The sequence below is a fragment of the Carcharhinus amblyrhynchos genome, chromosome 13 (genome assembly GCF_965287045.1).
Source record: "Carcharhinus amblyrhynchos chromosome 13, sCarAmb.v2.hapA, whole genome shotgun sequence".
NCBI lineage: Eukaryota > Metazoa > Chordata > Chondrichthyes > Carcharhiniformes > Carcharhinidae > Carcharhinus > Carcharhinus amblyrhynchos.
Window position 1 is genome coordinate 14,589,934 of NC_137336.1, and position 20,355 is coordinate 14,610,288.

Consider the following 20,355-nt stretch of genomic DNA (forward strand, 5'->3'; position numbering starts at 1 on the left):
TTTGCGGGGGGGGGGGGGGTGTCTATGTCAGGCCTTTTCTTCATCAGTGATTGTACCTAAAACTTTTTCAGCCTTTCGTTGTATTAAAGCCATACTTTGTCTAACTATTTAATGTAAAAAGGTTGCAAAGCACTAAAACATTCTTTCATCCATCATAAAATGTACAGTCACCTTCCTTTTATTTTAAGGTGAGGTAACATAATTTGCAACACACCTGACTTCAGAGGGAAAGCACTAATTTGTTTTGTCAACACACTATAACAACCGTCACGTAGAAAAAACACATCAATGAAAACAGGCACTCCATTTTGTCAATAGTTATTCAAGGCTGAAATTCATTGGAGCAATTATGGATATGAAGTTATATCGTGTTGCTTTACACTATAGTAAACAGAACAAACATGCTAAACTTTTGCCACAATGGCCCCTCACTTTAATGAAAATGCAGAATAGATTAAAATCGTGATTGCTGGAAACTGAGTACTTCTGCAATTTGATCTGAACCCTCCATATGGAAGCATACAAAAAAGGGAGTATTTATTTAAACAAGTTCACTTTTAACTGAATTGGTATTTAGTACAAAATTACTCATGCAAATTTTATTAACTATAAGTACATTTGGAGTCCACTCACGTACTTCATTTTTTTTCAATAGGATCAATGCTCTTATCTGATTCCCTTAAGGTGACATTGGGTTAGATAAAGTGATACTAGTTTTTGTTCCTAGATAGTTGAAAAATCTTTATGTTGAGCGTAGGATATGCAACCGTTTGATTATTGAAGTGTTAAAAGTGCAGTAAAATAGTAAAACAGTACCTTATGAACAGTGCTGTGCTGTGACACTGCTAACTGTTGTGTCTGTACTTGCTGATGCTGTTGTTGCTGTTGTTGATGTTGAACTCCATTGTTCTCTCTGTGCCAGTATACCCTAATAAATCTGTTGTTCAATACTGCTGCAGTGCTGGAAATGGCCCGTTTTGCCTCCTCGTTATGTGAGTATTGAATGAGAGCTGCTTCTGGATCACCACCAAAGGCAACCTGTGGGATTAAGTGGAAGGAAGGGAGTGGGTGGAAATAATACATTGAATGCAATGTTGGCACATTCATTTGATAAAATAATAGCTTCAGGTCCTATTTGTGCCTGCCATTGAAAATGGCGTTCAGCTGATCCAAGCAGGACTCCTTTGTTTCATCATTAAAAGTACATTTATCACATAATGTTAACTGACATGTCTTAAGAATATTGCATTAATCATAAAAATGTGATTATTTATTTCCACAGTAGAAGTGTCATCCTAGCAAATGATTTAATTTGTCTATTTTGTTACAGTGCAATGGTTATTGATTCAAGTGTTAAGCCAACGTAAGTGTTTGTGCTGGAGACCAAAATATATATGGATGTAACACTGATATTCCAACAACCACACGTTTGATCCTTGACATGCTACTCAATTTTGGAGGCAGTTTTCTCAAACAACATGTTTTGAAACCATCAAGGAAACAGACCAAAACCATCAAGAAAACAGGTCATATTAGGTTCAGTGATGAGTAATAACTAGAATTAATTAACATCAAATGGGAAGGGCACATCTTGAATGGTCATTTTTACATGACTGCAAGTTGGTATTGGATTTGAGAAGAAAAACAAAAGTTTTAAATCTAATTTTCAGGAGGCTAAGAAATAAATTAATCCAGTTTCCATTTTAGCCTGCACCAGGTCCAGCTCATTCATCACTCATTCTTCCTAACCAACAATGGTCCCCAATACCTCAAATTCAGAATCTCATGCTAAAAAACACTCAAGACCTCCCATCTTCTCATTTACATGCCTTTCTACAGTCCTGCAAAAAGCCCCATCAAATTTACCATTCCTCGGATTCTGACCTTTTGTAAAACGCTCCCTTCCTTCAAATACCATTCTTAGGCATGTCTTCCTCTCTTTGAGCCTGTGGGTTTGGTATTTTCTCTGAACTGTTTCATTTTCTGCATTTCTTTCCTCCTTTAACAATCTCTTTAACACCTCCCTTTTTAATCAAGATTTTGAACAATTCCTAAAATCTTGCTTTGTTTCAGAGCCATTTTTAATCTGATTATACATCTACAGGGTCCTTTCCTATATTAAATGCGCAGAATATATAAAACTTAATTTTTTAAAACTACCTTATCAAAACTGGTGATAATCGTGTGCACCTCTAACAATCTCCTCTGCTCCAAGCAGAATAACTCTTGCTAACAGTCACCATTCCTGGAACCATTCTAGCAAATCAAAAGTATCATTGTTTTTTGAAAAGGTCAACCCTAAACTGGATGGGAATTTGTCTGATATTTATGACACCTCCTCATTCCTCCAGTTAACTCAGATATTGTTTCACAAAGTAAGAATTTAAAGACTAAATACACTCTCTTGCGGTTAACTAGTACATTGCCTTTTCACCTCTAACGCCAGCTTCCAAATCCAACCCAATACCTCTCACGCTACTTGATACAAGTCAAACAAATTTTGGTACACCGATCACTGATTTGCCACCAATATTCAGGGAGGATAGGATGGCATGCATGGAAAGTAGGAAGTTCACTTTGGAAGTTTGTAGTTAAAACAACATCAATTGGATTGAGTAATAGATGCAGTTTTACAAACAGCAAACTAATCAAAACTAAAAAGCTTCATATGTCCCAACCTTGTATTCTCAGCACCCTCCTTTACAGTAGCAAGGAATGGACAACTTACGCAAGCTAAGAAAAGCCACTGAAAAACTTCCAACTCTATTGCCTTAGATGAATATTGGGCATCTCTTGGCAAGACAGAGGGCAAAATATGGAAGTACAGCAGTGTGTAGGGACTCCTAGCAGGCTTGCTTTCAATGAGTCAGTGGCAACTTCATTGGCAGGGACTGGATGAGCTGCATGTCCAAAGGCATGTTTTAATGGTTAACAAGCAAATGGCATGAAAGCACATCTGCAATAAAGATTTGCAAATGAGACTTCAAGTTGACCGGAATCAGGGTCAATCCATGGAAAGTCCTCACTGCTGACTGGAGTGTCTGGGAATCAGCAGTCAGGAAGCGCATGGCAAAATCAGAGAAACAAAGGTGGCAGAGAAGAGCTTGCTCTAGGAAAAGCATCAGTCGACCTTGGGTCAATGCTGTTCACGTGTGCCAGCTGTGGAAAAGACTGCAACACATGAATTGGCTTCTACAAATGGAGTTACACACAGTGCCATCATCTCCAATGACGGACAGTTGCCATATTTTGCACATAGGTCAGGCTTTGCACTGATTTTTTTGTAGTTGGTGTTTCAGTTAATAGCATTAGTAGCAAAGCCTTTCTCTTTGATGTACAGAATTTCACCTGAAAGCAGGTGAATTGTTGAACAGTAATATCTAATATCATTGCTCCTTTACAAATAAGGGATATTGCTCCATTTTATCACGACTTGACTAAAAAAAGAATTTTAATTCCTTATAAAAACAATGTCAATCTTCTTACCTGAATGTTGACAATAGTACCAAATTTGCTAAAATGCTCATTGAGCTGGGTAATGGTGTTCATTTCCCTTGGGATTTTGCGGACCTCTAGCTTTGTGTTATCGTAGGTGTGTTGAGGCTTCTTCTGAAACCCTTGCTTGTTTTGATGGTTAAAGTTTAGCCTGCTGATTTAAAGTGAAGTGCAATATTTACATTATGGCATCCAGGTCACAAGCATTTCACAGTTTGGATAAGAATTTGCCTTCAACACCGGCTGAAGTTAAAAATTGTGTCAAAGCTAAATTCTACACCAAATTTCTGTTTTGGAGAAGTGAATAAAATCTGAAATTGCTACATTCAAGTAATTGCTACTACAATATCCAACTCCCATTATTCTGATGTTGTGAAATATTAAATTATTTGTTTTTTTAATGGTTAAATGAGCAGATGTACATAAATATGTAATTCCGTCCCCCAAAAATTCCAAATATGTAACAGCACATTGATATACAATGCAGGTGTGCCAAAGGAGTTAAGTTTGAACCCCAAAAAAGCCTTCTATCACAACAATAAAAGGGAACATGCAAAGACCAGGCTTGTAATCGAAATTCAGACCCATATTACACATGTTATGTTCTGTTTGTTGCCCTTTTGACTTGGAAATGGAACAGATCCAAGTGAAAAGTATTTCAGGAATTATTTCCTGAGATGAGGGGGTTGGACTATGAAGAGAGACTAAATAGACTGGGTCTGTACTCATTGGAGCTTAGAAAGATGAGGGGGAGATCTTATAGAGACATATATGATAATGAAAGGGATAGATAGGGTAGAGGTAGAGAGATTCTGCCCGCTTAGAAAGGATAGCAGGACTAGAGGGCACAGCCTCAAGATAAGGGGGGGTGCAGTTTAGATCGGAGTTGAGGAGGAACTTCTTCACTCAAAGGGTGGTGAATCTCTGGAATTCTCCGCCCGTTGAAGTGGTGGAGGCTACCTCGCTAAATATATTTAAGTCACGGGTAGATAGGTTTTTGACAGACAAGGGAATTATGGGGAGAGGGCAGGAAAGTGGAACTGATCCACTTCAGATCAGCCATGATCTTATTGAATGGCGGGGCAGGCTCGAAGGGCTAGATGGCCTACTCCTGCTCCTATTTCTTATGTTCTATTTACATTAAAAGCTACAGAGATATCACTTCAACAAAAACAGAAAATGCTGGAAAATCTCAGCAGGTCTGGCAGGATCTGTGGAGAAAGAATAGAGTTAATGTTTGAAGTCTGAAACGTCACATTAATAAGTTAATCAGAATGAACTGGATGGTACAGTCAGCATAAAGCCACAACAGACTCATGGGATCCAATCCTTTGCTTACTGGTTGCAACAGCCTGAATAAAGAAATTGGACTTGAGCCTTCAGTACCATGCAGAAGCTAATTTAAGAGTATCTATTCCATGAAATGGGTATCATTCATTCCTTTCCAAGTTAATGGTAGATCTAGAATTTGATTTGTTACATGCCTCAGTATACAGTGAAAAGGATTGTTTCTTGCGCGCTATACAAAGTATACGGTTCATAGAGAAGAAAATGAGTGCAGAATGTAGAGTTACAACCATAGCTATGGTGTAGAGAAAGATCAACTTAATACAAGATAGGTCCATTCAAAAGTCATTCTTTGCCATACTAAACGTGAAAATTCATGGTATAACCTTACTTTTCCATCCAAGGCTTTTTCGTAGGTGGTCCATCTACAGGCATTACGGTCCTTTTCCGAGATTCTGGTTCAATAACTACACGCGACACATTGTTGTTGCTTGTTGCAGCTATACAGATCTCTGCTTGATTAATCTTTGCAGGCACTGCAAGTGTTAAAGAATAAGAAATTTAACAACATCCTTGTTAGCCATCTGCGTATACAAACTGTACAACCAAACTGTACACAGCATACACAATACTTTCCAAAATTTTATTTGGTTTCAGCACGGATGCATTTTAAGTCAAAGCCACCCATGAAAACAATTTTATTAAGTTGCGGATTCTCGGTTTATATCCTTGGCATGCAGCTTCACAGAGAGGTAGAAATAGAAAATGATGTCATGGGCATCTCAGTACAAAGACAATACACTATGCTGATACACAAACATTTCAGATGCACTGGGTGTCATATATCTGCTTCCATTGTGTGGGGTTCTTTACGTAGTGAGACTGCTGCAGCTGATTCCAGGCTAATTAGCACTCAAGGAAGACAACCATCTCCAAGCACCAACTTGAAAGACAAAATGGCCTGCGATTAACCCAACCAAGTGAAGACACACTTCAAATCCGGAAGGAAATTGCATAACTTCAACAAATTGCATAACTTCTACAATTGCAATACATCTCAGTTTTATCAAGTCTACAAATATCCTCCCAGATTAAACAGAATAGAAGCACTTTACTCTCAGTCTTCTTTTTGTCATAAGCACAAGTATCCAAATCAAATTTCAACAGAAAACAGCAATCAGATCTAAATCCAAAACCCATCGACCTGAAATGATAATCGTTTCTTTCTCCACAGATGCTGCCAGACTTGTGCAACATTTCCAACATTTTAGTAGTTCAGTTATTCCAGTATCTGCAATGCTTTGCTTTGAACCATGCATAAATAATTGTTTACCCATCTGCTTGTAAATGCATGTTTTTGAATTTTATAAACAATAATTAAGGGTAACTTATGTTTCAATCTCATTAATTAGGAGGAACACAATGACAAGATAGGATCATAGGATTCTAAGTGAGTTGGATAACCAAACAGCTCAATCTTAACACATTTTCTCATAAATTAGACTTACTAGATTGTTATGCACTTGGCAGCGTAGAATCTCAAGTACAAACACCACAAACATGGATTTACCAGATAAACTATTGCCCCCCCACCCACCCGACATTATAAACTCAAACTAAAAAGAGACACAGTCGTGCACCATGTACATTTTTCCCTATTCAAATTAATGATATTAATTGCATAGTTCAACGCATTTGGACTAGATGATTTTCTATATAACCAATTTGGGAAGTAAATAAACATTTTTGGAATAACTTTAATTAATAAACTGTTTTACAAGAAAATCATTTAAATCCATTTTAGCCTTGCCACAATAATCAGACACAAGGTAAAACCAAAAGCATTCCAACAGTATTTCCACCATTATATTCCAAACTAAGCATTTGATAAATGCAAGGAATCTGCTAAGCAAGTCTTAGGCTTCTTTAATGCACATCTGATTTAAGATTTCAGTCTTTACTAATTCCTATATTAAGAAATAAGGACCAACACCATCAAATGAGAAGTTATGCTGATAGCTGAAGACTGCCTGCTACAAACCATCACAGCGTCTTTTACCTCGTGAAGGGCCATCCATAGTGTTGGAAGTTAAACCAATCAGATTTGGACGCTCAGTCTGAATTCGTGGGATGTAGTGTCGATACTGAGGCCGAGCACCCCCAGTAATACTGGGAGCTTCGGGGTTATAACCATCAGGCTCATAATTATCTGAAACAGAAAAACCTCATTTTAACATTTATTGAAGCACAGTGACACGGTAATAAAGTTAGGAATCTGGTCATATTGTAATGGGTTCTGAGAAATACATTTTTAGAAGTCAAGATAAAAGAAACTTGAACCCAACTATATTCTATGCCATGGTTACTGGCAATACCAAAATTATAATGATTGATTCAATGCAACAGTCTAATCTTTTAACTGCCATCAAACAAGGGGAAAAATTAATGTGTCAAACACCTCAACTTGATAAATACATACAATAGCCAAAAATGTTCCTACGCGCACAATTTAGAAAAAAATTCTGAAGACTGCATCCCAATATTGCAACTAGTTAAAGCAGCAAGTAGCCAAGACACAATGACCAAGAAGGTCTGCGATTTAGCTCATGATGTGTGTTGAAATAGATAATATCAATCAGGTTGATGGCATTGGTACTACAATGGGCCTCCATGCCCAGGGCGAGGAAATGGAAAAAAAAAGCTGAAATTCTTGCCCTCAATTGTTTTCCTTCTGATAAATGTTCATGCACGCTCATTCATTGATGAACACACCAGGATTGGCTATGATTCTTACACTATGATTGACGACACTCATCAGCAGGGATCAAATTTGTAAGAAGGCCACTGGGTAATGAGGCAGCATGGGTGAAACTGGACCCGAGACCAGACAAGGAGGGGAGAAAATTGGCAGTTACTTTTGGGAAGATAAAGCTATGAGTTACAAATCTGGGAGAAAGCAGTGACATTGAAATTATATCTGGTCTTGGTGAGCCCCATCTGGAGTCCATGGGCAGAATTTAATGGATTTCCCACTATTTGAAGAGTCAGCAGGAAAAGCATCCGCACTGACATTGCCAGTGCAGAAGACACAGAACTCCATGGACCAGTGGCCACTTCTGAGACCTAAAGCAACTCCAAAAGTTAATGGTAGAGAGAGGATTTGATTTGATTTATTGTCACATGTATTAGCATACAGTGAAAAGTATTGTTTCTTGCGCACTGTACTGAAAGCATACCACTGATAGAGAAGAAAATGAGAGAGAGTGCAGAATGAAGTCTTACAGTCATAGCAAAGGAGTAGCGAAAGATCAACTTAATGCGAGGTAGGTCCATTCAAAAGTCTGATAGCAGCAGGGAAGAAGCTGTTCTTGAGTCGATTGGTACCAACCTCAGACTTTTGTATCTTTTCCCGATGGAAGGTGGTGGAAGAGAGAATGTATGGAGCGCGTGGAGTCCTTAATTATGCTGGCTGCTTTGCTGAGGCAGCAGTAAGTGTAGACAGAGTCAATGGATGGGAGGCTGGTTTGTATGATGGATCAGGCTACATTCACAACCTTTTGTAGTTTTTTGTGGTAATCGGCAGAATAGGAGCCATTGCAAGCTGTGATACAACCAAAAAGAATGCTTTCTATGGTGCATCTGTAAAAGTCGGCAAGAGTTGTAGCTGACACGCCAAATTTCCTTTGTCTTGAGAAAGTAAAGGCATTGGTGGGCTCTCTTAACTATAGTGTTGGCAAGAAAGATTATTGTTGCCGTACCAGGTCTCCAGATTCTCTTATTGCATTCCTGTACTCTATTTTGTCAATTGGATGAGGTCTCACATGAATTGAACCCGAAAGAACTCAGATGAACACATTAATGTGGCAAGCTGAAAGAACATCTGATAGGTACATGCAATAAAAACCTTGGCGCATCCGCACGCCTACCAGAAATGAAGTAAATGGTGTATTGGCACATCTACCAGAAAGCCTATGAGCAAAAAGCACAAAGGAGTCCAATACTAAACTCTTGTTGGGCTTTGGACAGAGCTTGGAGTTCACCCTTTCAGCATGGAATTGGTGGCCAATTCCATTAGCACATGCTGACCTTGCATGCCTTAACTCTCATGTTGCATTGCACTGCTCAGATATTGGGCGATTTCTGCGTGTGCTGCAATGGAAGCTGAGGCACTGACCAGACATTACATCACGTACTACCTAAATACTGTTAACTCAGCAGCCAGTCCCAATTTAATCCAGTTAGTATGCTTTGAGATTATTCTAAGCTTATCACTCACAAGGAATGTGATATAAAAGGTTATTGCGCGAAACATGAACTGATCTTCCCTCCCCAACTTCGTTTTGCAAAAATGATATGGATGAGTGAATACTTGTGCCAGAGGTATTCCTGTCAGCTTTTCATTGCTTTCGTTCATAGACATAAGATACAAAATTGACAGGCAGGAAAAGGTCAGCTGATCCAACAAGCTGCCCCACAGCATGGTGGCTGGATCAAATAAGTGGTCAACAGTGTAACATTAAATAGAGTCGAGATAAAGTTCAGCTATGATCTAAATAGTAGAATGGGCTACTACTGTTCTGACTTTCCCATTCTCATTGCATCATGCGACTGCCAGAATGGTAAAAGATGATGAACTAGAAGGATCGTGTTCTTTTCTCACATTAAAATTCCTACGTATATCAGAAAAATAATCATAATGCAACATGGTTCTTACTATACAGCATCTTAGTATTATTTCCAGACATGTCACTTGTATCATCATGCAGCTCCAGCTGACAAAACAAGTAAATGCAGCTTATGCATTCAAAGAACAACTTAAGTAATTCCAACATTTTAAGTTTACAAGGTGGCTTGAATAAAGTTGTTCTCATTAACACCAATGCTCCCAGTTTGAAAATGAAGTAGAAAGTACATGATTTTTTTTTAAAATTTTAAAAAAAACATTTGAAACCTAGTAGAGTGGTGATCACATACTCAATAGAACACTTCTAAACAAATTGGGTAAATATTTCAAGGAAAATATTGTACAGGAATGGGAAAAGATTAGGGGAGTGAATTTAAATGGACTACCCTCCAAAAGATCTACACTGACTCATTGGATAGAGTAACCTCCTTTTGTGCTGTAGCTTTTGATGAATCCATGGCAGGCAAAAACATATGAAAAACAGGCACCAAAAGGATGTTCAATGGTAATTAGCTGGCATTTATATACCACATGGTCTGGTTTGATTTATAAATAAACATGGAATGTTGATTTTGTCATGAGTTTTATTTCTGCAATGTGGAGAAGCAAACCAAAGGGATCTTTTGGGTCCCCGATTATTCATCATTTATATAAATAACATGGATGACTATGTGGGGGGTAGAATTAGTAAATTTGTGGATGACACAAAGTTTGGCCAGATTGTTAACAGTGAGGCCAAGTGTCTTAGGCTAGAAGAAGATACAGACAGGATGGTCAAATGGATTTTAACCCTGCAAAGCTTAGCACTCACAAGGAATGTGATATTAAAAGTTATTGCACCAAACATGGACTGATCTTCCCTCCCCAACTTCGTTTCGTGAAAATAATATGGATAAGTGAATACGTGTGCCAGAGGTATTCCTGTAGGCTTTTCATTGTTTTCGTTCATAGGCATAAGATACAAAACTGATGGGCAGGAAAAGGTCAGCCGATCCAACAAGTTGCCCCACAGCATCATGGCGGGATCAAATAAGTGGTCGACAATGTAACATTAAATAGAGTTGAGATAAAGTTCAGCCATGATCTAAATAGTAGAATGGGCAACTACTGTTCTGTCATTTTGGAAAGAGTAATTTGACAAGGAAATATTCAATAAATAGCATGGCGTGTTTGTCTGAAGACGGATGGACACGTTAATAAGGTGGTGAAAAATGTATATGGGACACTTGCCTTAATCGATTGAGGCACAGATTACAAGGGAAGTCATTATAGCACTTTGCTGAGACCATAGGTAGAGTACTGTGTGCACACTATAATAAGGATGTGATTAAACTGGAGGGAGTGCAGAAATTCACCAGGATGCTGCCTGGCATGGAACATTTAAGTTATGAAGAGAGATTGGATAGGCTTGAGTTGTTGGGCGATTGAGAGGCGATCAGATCAAGATGTACAAGATTGTAAGAGGCATGGACAGAGATTTTTTTGTTCATGGGATATGGACCTCGCTGGCTAGGCCAGCATTTATTGCCTATCCCAAGCTACCCAAGGGCATTTGAGAGTCAACCATATTTCTGGGCTCTGGAGTCACATGTAGGCTAGACCAGGTAAGGATGGCAGATTTCCTTCTCTGAAGGACATTATCGGTTTTTCCGTTAAATGACATTGGTTCCATGGTCATCAGTAGATTCTTAATTCCAGGAATTTTATACCAAATTCAAATTCCACCATCTGTCGTGGCGGGATTCAAACCCAGGTCCCCAGATCATTAGCTGAGTTTCTAGATTAATAGTCTAGCGATAATCCCACCAGGCCATTGCCTCCCTCTTAGTTGAAACATCAGTCATGAGGGGACAGAGGTGGTTTGGGGGTTTTGACAGTCTGGAATGTGATGCCAGGAAGAGTGGCAGAGGTGAGCTGCCTCATAACCTTTAAAAATTTGGCATGGCATAACATTCAACACTATGGGCCTAGTGCTGGCAAATGGCGTTAGGTGGGAAGTCAGATGTTTCTCATGTGTCGGTGCAACTCGATGGGCCAGAGGGCCACTCCTGCACTATATGATTCTATGAACACTGTGATGGTCAATAACTGAAGAAAGGTTACCTATTGGTGAACAACAAATTGAAGTGGTATTTAGTGTCACACAGTCAAGATGAGTCGTTCAAGGATATTCTGTCTGCTCCCTTGTCCTGCTCCTCAGTTAGTCGCCATTCAAAGGTTATGCGTTCATGACAGCATGCAGCATAAGTCTAGACACCAACACTGCCAAATCCAACAGAGCAGTCCAGATTACCCAAGTATTGTTTCACAATCCAAATGGTGTGCTCTATGACATTTCATATGGCAATATGGTTTTTGTTACATATTTCAAAATAGGTGAAGAGATTTTCTTTTCTTTTGGTGGGGCAAGTAGAGCAACGAGGCACTTTTCTGAGATTGTATACTTCCTCATGGTGCAATGTGCTGTTCATCGCATGTATGTTTCTTTATGAACAACGTATCTCAACTCAAATTGAAAGGGATTCACTCCCTCACTCAGTGTACTGTTGTTGTACAATCATACATAGTATATCAATGCCTGCAACAATCCATTGTGTCATCTGCATTTGAGCCACCAAAACAAACTGAAAGATGCCTAATGAGCGACAGGGCTATTGTTTGGTCATGTGGCTCATGACTCCACTGGCCCAAAAGATGTGATTCTCAAAGCTTCAGCATTCGGGAGGCCAGAAGGACTCAAAGCTACACCATTCAAGATACTGCACTTGTAAGAATCATGCAAACGTGAGACCAATTGCCCATTCTGGCAGACTCCCATTCAAAGCAGGAAGGTTGAGAACATTTATCATAAAGCCATGTTTCTCAACCAGCATAGGCCACATTTTCTCTCCAATCGGTTCACAGAGAAGAGGCACAATTCCTACCTGACTCTCCCAGTTTTCCACCACCTTGCCTGATTCTTGTACTTCGATGTGGTTGACATTCCCCATATAACCAATCTATACTCAATTCCCATTCAGCTGGCACCAACTACCAACAGTCCACTACTATTACTCTTTTCTCATTTCCACTTTCATTCAGCAACATGAAAAGCTGAGATAAAATAAAAATTGTTGCACAGAAAACAGGAGAAAAAACAATAACAAGAAAGGATAGTGTAGTGGAGTGAATGGTGGTAAGGAAAGTAAAGAGGGAGAGAAAGAGTAGTGAAGGAAAACTCAAGAGGCATGCAAGTCACAGGTAAAAAAGGAGAAAACAAAGCGAACATAACAGGAGCAGCTGAGCATCAAGGTCAGTCAAGGTGACAATTCAAACACGATCCTCAAGACATCTTAGAGCACTTCATAGACAAAGAATTATTTACGAACTGTAGTCACAGTTGACACAACCAATTTCTACAGAACAAGGTTCCACAAACAATTAATTAATCTAAATAAACTGTTAATCCCTTTTCTTGGTGTTTAGAGATCTTGGTCAGAAGGATGGGAAAACTATCCTGCTCACCTTCAAATAATGGCATACAAAAAGGCAGAAACACAGAAAGTAGAAGGAGTAGGCTTTACAACCCTTCAAGCCTGCTCCACCATTCATCTTGATCATGACTGATCATTGAGTTCAATATCCTGATTCCCTCTTCCTCCCATATCCCTTTAGCCCCAAAAGCTATATCTAATTTTTTTTTTAAACCAGACAACGTTTTGGCCTCAATTACATTCAGTGATAGTGAGCTCCACACATTCACTACCCTCTGGTATCTTCCTTGAACTCTAAACTTTAGTAGTAATTTCCACCAAGTCTTCCACCCCAGGCTTCAATTACCATGGACTCTGGTACAGATAAGACTGCAAAAATGGTCTGCGATTTATTTACATCATCAACATCTTTGCTGCTGTTATTTTTGACCTCTTTGTTTATCCAAAGGTCAGTTTGGTTCAGTGATAGCATTTTAGCTTCTGAGTCAGAAGGTCAGTGGTACAACCTCCACTTCAAGGATCCAGTGATTTGAAAATACAATCAACACTTCAATATGCTACTGAGGAATACTAACTGCACTATCAGAGATAGTCTCCTTCGGAAGAACTGCGTTATGTAAGATGGCGTTATGACAATGAAGAAAAACCCTGGAATTATACAAGGAAATACTGAAAAGACTTGGGATATATATTTTTTAAAATGAACATAGATACCAAAGATGGCTGGGAGTGTACAACTTACCACCAACGGAAATGGCTGCAGGGGCTTTCTCTAAGGATCACTGGAACCCCTCCCTATGTTGTCAGACAAGATACTTGTAAAACCATCAAAATACTGATTACCAGCTCCAGTAAGAGCAAAGGGACATAATGGTCCTCTCATCTTCAGGATTCTGGATATAATGGCCAAGACAAGCTGGTACATTCTGGTCCTCTAAGAATACACTTATCAGATGATGAACAGCCTGCTTGCTATCAGCCTGTGCTGTTCTGACTGTCAGTCTGTGTGTATTGTGAGAAAAGCAGCTGAAAGTAAATGCAAGTTGTTATTGTCATATTACGAGTATACCTCTTTTCAAAAAAAGCTTCATTTGATGTAAAATGCTTTAGGTAACAAGAGGAATTATACAAATGCAGGTCCATATTTTTCTCCTCATTGGATGACTGAGTCTTAATTTCTCTGTGAAGTCCAGACTGTATATAAATAAAAACTATAGTGTCCTTAAAGCCTCACATTTCTGCCACAAAATCACTTTTCAGAATGAATGAAATCAGAATGAATATTAGAGTCCTAGACAATGCCATGCTTTCTTGAGTAAACTGCTGATAGTTGTCTGATTAAATGCTCAACATCTGACTGTGCAGTTAAAATTTGGTGCCCATGAACAAGAAAAAGTGACACCAAAGTCTTCAACATTTAAGATCTCAGTTAAAGCATATAATCTTGGTAAGATGAGGATAGATGACAAATTTAGGGTTTTAACATGGCAAGGTCATTATTAATATGCCATTATTACAGATTAAAAATACTTGTATGTTCCAAAGACAATAATAAAATTATTTTCATCCTTGCTTACAAATAAGGTGACTACTTACATTCTGAAGTCACATATGGTGGATACTGAGGTAATGGTGGAGGCCTTAATCCTGGAGGCGGCAATGCATGTACTGCACTGGTCCCAGAGACTTCAATGCTGTCTGCACCGCTCTTTGGGATTGGATGTGGTCCTACAAGAAACCACAGAACACTGAGTTATTGGTATGCTCAAGCACAATGCAAAAAAGATATATCCATTCATAAGAACATAAGAACATAAGAAATAGGAGCAGGAGTAGGCCATCCAGCCCTTCGAGCCTGCCCCGCCATTCAATAAGATCATGGCTGATCTGTCGTGGCTCAGTTCCACATTCCCGCCCTCTCCCCATAACCCTTAATACCCTCGCTTATCAAAAACCCATCAACCCGCATCTTAAAAATATTTAGCGAGGCAGCCTCCACCACTTCAACGGGCAGAGAATTCCAGAGATTCACCACCCTTTGAGTGAAGAAGTTCCTCCTCAACTCCGTTCTAAACCACCTCCCCTTTATCTTGAGGCTGTGCCCCCTAGTCCTACTGTCTTTTTTGAGCGGGAAGAGTCTCTCCACCTCTATCCTATCCATCCCATTCACTCAGCAATCGTTTGTCATTTTGTACTATTGATTACCAGCTGTCTTTCAAAATGACCACATTAGCCATTCATAACTACACACATTAATAAGGATGCTGCAACTGTTACTACAACTGTGGTTATGAAAGCAGGGTGAATAAATAAACAAGACAAAAGAATGGAATATGTCACTGAAAGGAAGGATGTCCATTAAATCTTAATAGTAAGACATAGCAAAAATAAATATTTTATCAGTAAAATAACTTTAGCAATATCATTGGGCATAGATTTTTTTTAAAAAGTGTTAAACAGAAGCATCCTTAATTAATGACTCTCATGTTAAAGGATTTGTTCACTGAATATTACTCATCTTCAAGATATGTTAAGATAGCCCAATGAAAATTAGAAAAGATAATTTCATTTAAAGGGCTTTTCCCTAAAGTAGCCATTTTGTGAGCTTTTAATTCTGGCAACAGATTAACTGCTGTCCATTAGCGTAGAATGAGTCTACGGGGAATGCTAAGCTATAATTAATATCAAATTAACTGATGGGCCTCGTTTAAAACTCTTGAGTGAAGATTCAGAGAATAATTATTTATTTCTGCAACTGAACTGTTTGGTCATGACAGAACACATCATTTCCACCTTGTTATATGGCTTCAAGAAACAAAATCTTTCCTGGATGACCAGAATAAATTCACCACTCAGATTTTACACCGCTTGAGAAAGGGTGTGTAATTTTACAAAAGCCTAATGTTTTCAACATGGTCACAATGCCTTTAACAATTTCAGTGCATCCTGGAGTGTTATTTTACTTGTGTTTCACTGAAGCGTCTTAATGTGTGCATCAGGCCAAAGTTTGTGAAGTTTATATTCATGAAGGGCAACAGTCATTTTTGTCAATTGTCTGTATGCTAGAAAGGTTTCAGAATGCATCAGGATTCTGTAAATCTAAAAGTAATGAAACTTGCTCAAAAATAAAAATAATGAAATGCTCTGACTTAGAAACATAAGCAACATTTCTCAGCCGTTTGAGTGATGCTGATGCACCCTCTCTGACTCCATGCTGAGACTAAAATAGCATGGCTTGATTCCAACAAGTGAAGAATAATCTGGAGATAAGTCTGGGATTTGGTCACTGGTGATCCTGTAAACAGAAATTAAGGTAATAAAAATGACCAATGCCAGCTTAATGGTTTTCAATGGGATAAGGAGTTCTGCACATGTTAGCATGGTGACTTGACATCGTCAGTACTAAGCAAAAACTGAAAGTAGTCTTTAACCTAAAAGTGGCACTCAGAGATTTTGGGATACTCTATTTAACATGGGTCAAATATTAGTACTAATTCCCATTAGGATTTTATTTTGGTGTTTTATCACTCTCTCAATCATCAGCACACAATTTCTGCCAGCTCAAGTGGTCAGTTTTGTCATATAAAATTGCTTTTCTGATCCAGCACTCCCACAACCAAGTTATTTCAAAAGCAAGTGGCCATCCAAACATCCAACAGTCTTGTTTAGAAAAGCATACTGAAGCAGTCAACTTTTAGGTCTAACTTTGAGCATTTTCCACTTCATGAGAGAGGAATCATAAATACTTGACAGGCTGCTTTTAACTGGACAACACAAGAACATAAGAAATAGGAGCAGGAGTAGGCCATCTAGCCCTTCAACAAGATCATGGCTGATCTGAAGTGGATCAGTTCCACTTTCCCGCTTTCTCCCCATAATCCTAAATTCCCCTGTCTATCAGAAACCTATTTACCCGTGACTTAAATATATTTAGCGAGGTAGCCTCCACCACTTCAACGGGCAGAGAATTCCAGAGACTCACCACCCTTTGAGTGAAGAAGTTCCTTCTCAACTCCAATCTAAACTGCCCCCCTTATTTTGAGGCCTCTAGTTCTGCTATTCAAAGTGGGAAGAATCTCTCTACCTCTACCCTATCTAGCCTCTTCATTATCTTATATGTCTCTATAAGATCCCCCCCTCAGCCTTCTAAATTCCAACGAGTACAGACCCAGTCTATTCAATCTCTCCTCAAAGGCTAGCCCCCTCATCTCCGGTATCAGCCTAGTGAACCTTCTCTGCACTCCCTCCGAGGCCAATATATCCTTTCAGAAATGCAGTGACCAAAACTGCACACAGTACTCCAGCTGCAGCCTCACCAGTGCCCTGTACAGTTGCAGCAAGGCCACCTTGCTTTTATATTCTATTCCCCTCGCTATGAAGGCCAACGTTCCATTCGCCTTCTTGATCACCTGCTGCACCTGCAGACTGGGTTTTTGCGATTCGTGCACAAAGACCCACAGTTCCCTCTGCACCGTAGCATGCTGCAGCTTTTCACCTTTTAAATAATAATCCCTCCTACTATGATTTCTACCAAAGTGGATAACCTCACATTTGCTAACATTATACTCCATATATAACGACTGATGCTCTCTCCCGAAACAAACATTCATAAGTGAAAATAAACAGTAAACCCAAGCCTAAATTTTTGGATGGCAGAGTCTCGCTTCCCACCATCTGAAGAGTCAGCAGGAACACCTCCCTGCTAACTCCACAGTACCATACAGCCTTTCCATGTTCAAATGAGAGTGGCTGCAGATAGGACTTCTGCCCTTCACTTCGAATACCTATCACTGGAGGTGCTGGCCAACCTGAATAACCAGCAGCTTCCAAACCCTGCAGTGAGGGGAGAAAAAACACAGGAGAAGATTGGAACCCAAGATGAGCACCAGAGGCTCAAGTGAGTTCAAGGATGAGGAGGCCAGAACAGAGGAGGTAACAGCCTTTAAGTGGCCACGGCCAGCATAATATCATGATGTGGTCAGAAAGGGCAGCAACTCGGACTTAATCTCATCCCTTCAGTTTCATGCTCTCCACCAAACAGAGGCACCTTGGAGTGCGTGTGGATAAATCTTTCAAAGTGACACTACAAAATAACAAAGCAGTTAAGCATATAGAATTCTAAGTATTGTTAGGTGAAAGACAGGAAGTTACGCTAAACTACATAAAGCCCAAGTTCAGCCTCAGATATTATATCCAATTACAGATACATCATTTTAGAATGGATGAGAAGATTTGGGAGATGGTACAAAATAAATTTACCAGACTGGTCCTAATAACGAGGGACTGGAATGACATGGATAGACTGGAAAAGCTGGGAGTGTTCTTAAAGCACCAAATGCTAAGAGGAAATGTGATAATCATTTTTAAAATGAAAGGGTTTAAATAAAGAGTCCAGAGCCTGAAGGATTAATAACCAGAAGGCAAAAATTTAAGGTGATTGATAAAGAGCTAGAAAGAAAAAAGACTTTTGCGTAATGAATGGTCAGAGTTTAGAATCCACTGCCCAATCAGGGTGGAAACAGATCCAATGACAGCTTACGACAGAAAATGGATAAATACAGAAAGAGTAAAAGAAGTAATATTCCATGCATTCACTTAACTGTTACATTTTTATTCTTTTTTTTACTTTTATACAACAACATTGCCAATCATCATGCAATGTTAAGCCAACCATCAACGCTACCTTTCAAAAGCATTCTCAGTTCTTGTACCTCCCGTTCTTTTCCAAATAATAATCCCAGTTCTCACATCATTAAGTCTATTTTAGTACTCTGGTAATAATGACTTAAGATTGCATTACACAAGGGTCCTTCAATCAACCATGTTAAAAAGCCATAACAGAGATCTTTTCAACAAAGTCTGCTTATACATAAAGATTTAATTCTGTAGCAGAACACCAAAATGAAATGTACTGCAGACTCAGACACTATAGTGCTTAACCACCAATGACAGCCTGGTTTTCTGTTTCATTCCTTTGTAAACAATTTACTCCGTAATGACTAAATGTGCACCATTTCAACTTTCAAAATGCAAATACATCTCAAACACATGTTGTTGCTTTATGTTACAAAGAACTGTAGATGTGTGTGTTTTTAATTCAAATTTCCAATGCTGTTCAGTCATTATCCCACAGCTTAAATGCAATGCTATTTCACAGAAGTGAAGGTAAATAGTTTCCGCAAGTACAAAAGAATTAACAATAAATAAACATGAATTTTTGTTCAGAGACAAACTCTTATACTGAAGTAGCTGAATACAAGCAGATGTTTAGATCAACTGTGAGAAAAGGAATGGTGTCCTTACCAGATACAGGGTGGATACCAGGAGGAGGAGGCTGTCCAGGTGGTGGTATTGGGGGTAACCTCAGGTTTGGAGGGAGACCTGGTAAGGGTGGGGGTAAATGATGTCCGGGTGGAGGCAACTGATGGCCTGGGGGAGGTAAGCCTGGAGGTGGTGGTGGAAAAGGAATCATTCCAGGAAGAGTGACATCTTCCACAATGAGTGGGTCATTCCCATGATCAAAGAGGCAGAGATCACCACGCATACAGAAGCCTTTCTCTGAAAATAAAACATAAATGTCAGTACAAATTCTTCTTCAAGTTATAGGTTTCTCATTCATATCCTTCAGATTTTAAGTTAAGGCACAAAAATGATTCTATGGAGGTTTGGGGAAAGGAAAGGGAAAGGGGAAAAAATGATCTTGCAATCATTTTAGTGCAATATTTACACTTAATACGCATACACACACAGGTCCTTGACTGCTAATAGTTGACAAACGTGTATTCAATGGCAATATGTCAAAAATGATATTTTGTTGCACGTTTATTTCTTACAAACCAGTAATTACTTAAAATTACTGAAGCTCTGAAGAGTTATCAAGACTCAAAACTGAGTTCTATTCTGTCCACAGATGATGTCAGACCTGCGGAGATTTTCCAGCATTTATTTGTTTCAGATTTGAGCATGCACAGTAATTTGCTTTTATCAAATTACTGATCCTGCAGGTTTAATGTCCAGCTCCATAATCATATATTATCAGTTCTCAAAAGGATTAATGAAAAACTGATGAACACAGCGCAGAAAAGGATAGCCCATTAAGTGCCACCAAGAACACTGATTTTGATCCATTTTATTACATAGACTTACATAGCTATTCAGAATAGAAACAGGCCATTTGGTCTCTGAGCTGCGTTCGATCTTTCCTCGTGTAAACTGATCATCTTTTCCCTTCTCTCTCATAAACTTGTCTAACTTCCCCTTAAACACATCTATATTATTCGCGTCAACTACACCATATCATAGCATGTTCCATATTCCCATTACCCTTACCCTTGGGAAAAGGTTCTTCTGAATTCCCTGTTGAATTTCTTGGTTTCTATCTTATATTGCTGGGCTCTAGTTAAGTCTTCCCACAAG

At 39.0% G+C, this 20,355-nt stretch overlaps 1 protein-coding gene across 3 annotated transcripts in view; it reads right to left on the reverse strand.

Moving 5' to 3' along the window:
* rbm27 (RNA binding motif protein 27) overlaps window positions 1-20,355 on the reverse strand; it is a 125,420-nt gene that overhangs the window by 63,512 nt on the left and 41,553 nt on the right. For 2 of the 3 annotated variants that reach the window (XM_080201316.1, XM_080201318.1), the window contains exons 7-12: window positions 19,243-19,497; window positions 14,536-14,667; window positions 6,842-6,991; window positions 5,174-5,318; window positions 3,487-3,649; window positions 817-1,038 (exon numbers count right to left, since the gene is read on the reverse strand). In XM_080201316.1, coding sequence (XP_080057442.1) covers window positions 817-1,038; window positions 3,487-3,649; window positions 5,174-5,318; window positions 6,842-6,991; window positions 14,536-14,667; window positions 19,243-19,497 — 1,067 coding nt within the window. The remainder of the gene's footprint in view (window positions 1-816; window positions 1,039-3,486; window positions 3,650-5,173; window positions 5,319-6,841; window positions 6,992-14,535; window positions 14,668-19,242; window positions 19,498-20,355) is intronic. The other variant, XM_080201317.1, reaches the window with a different exon arrangement.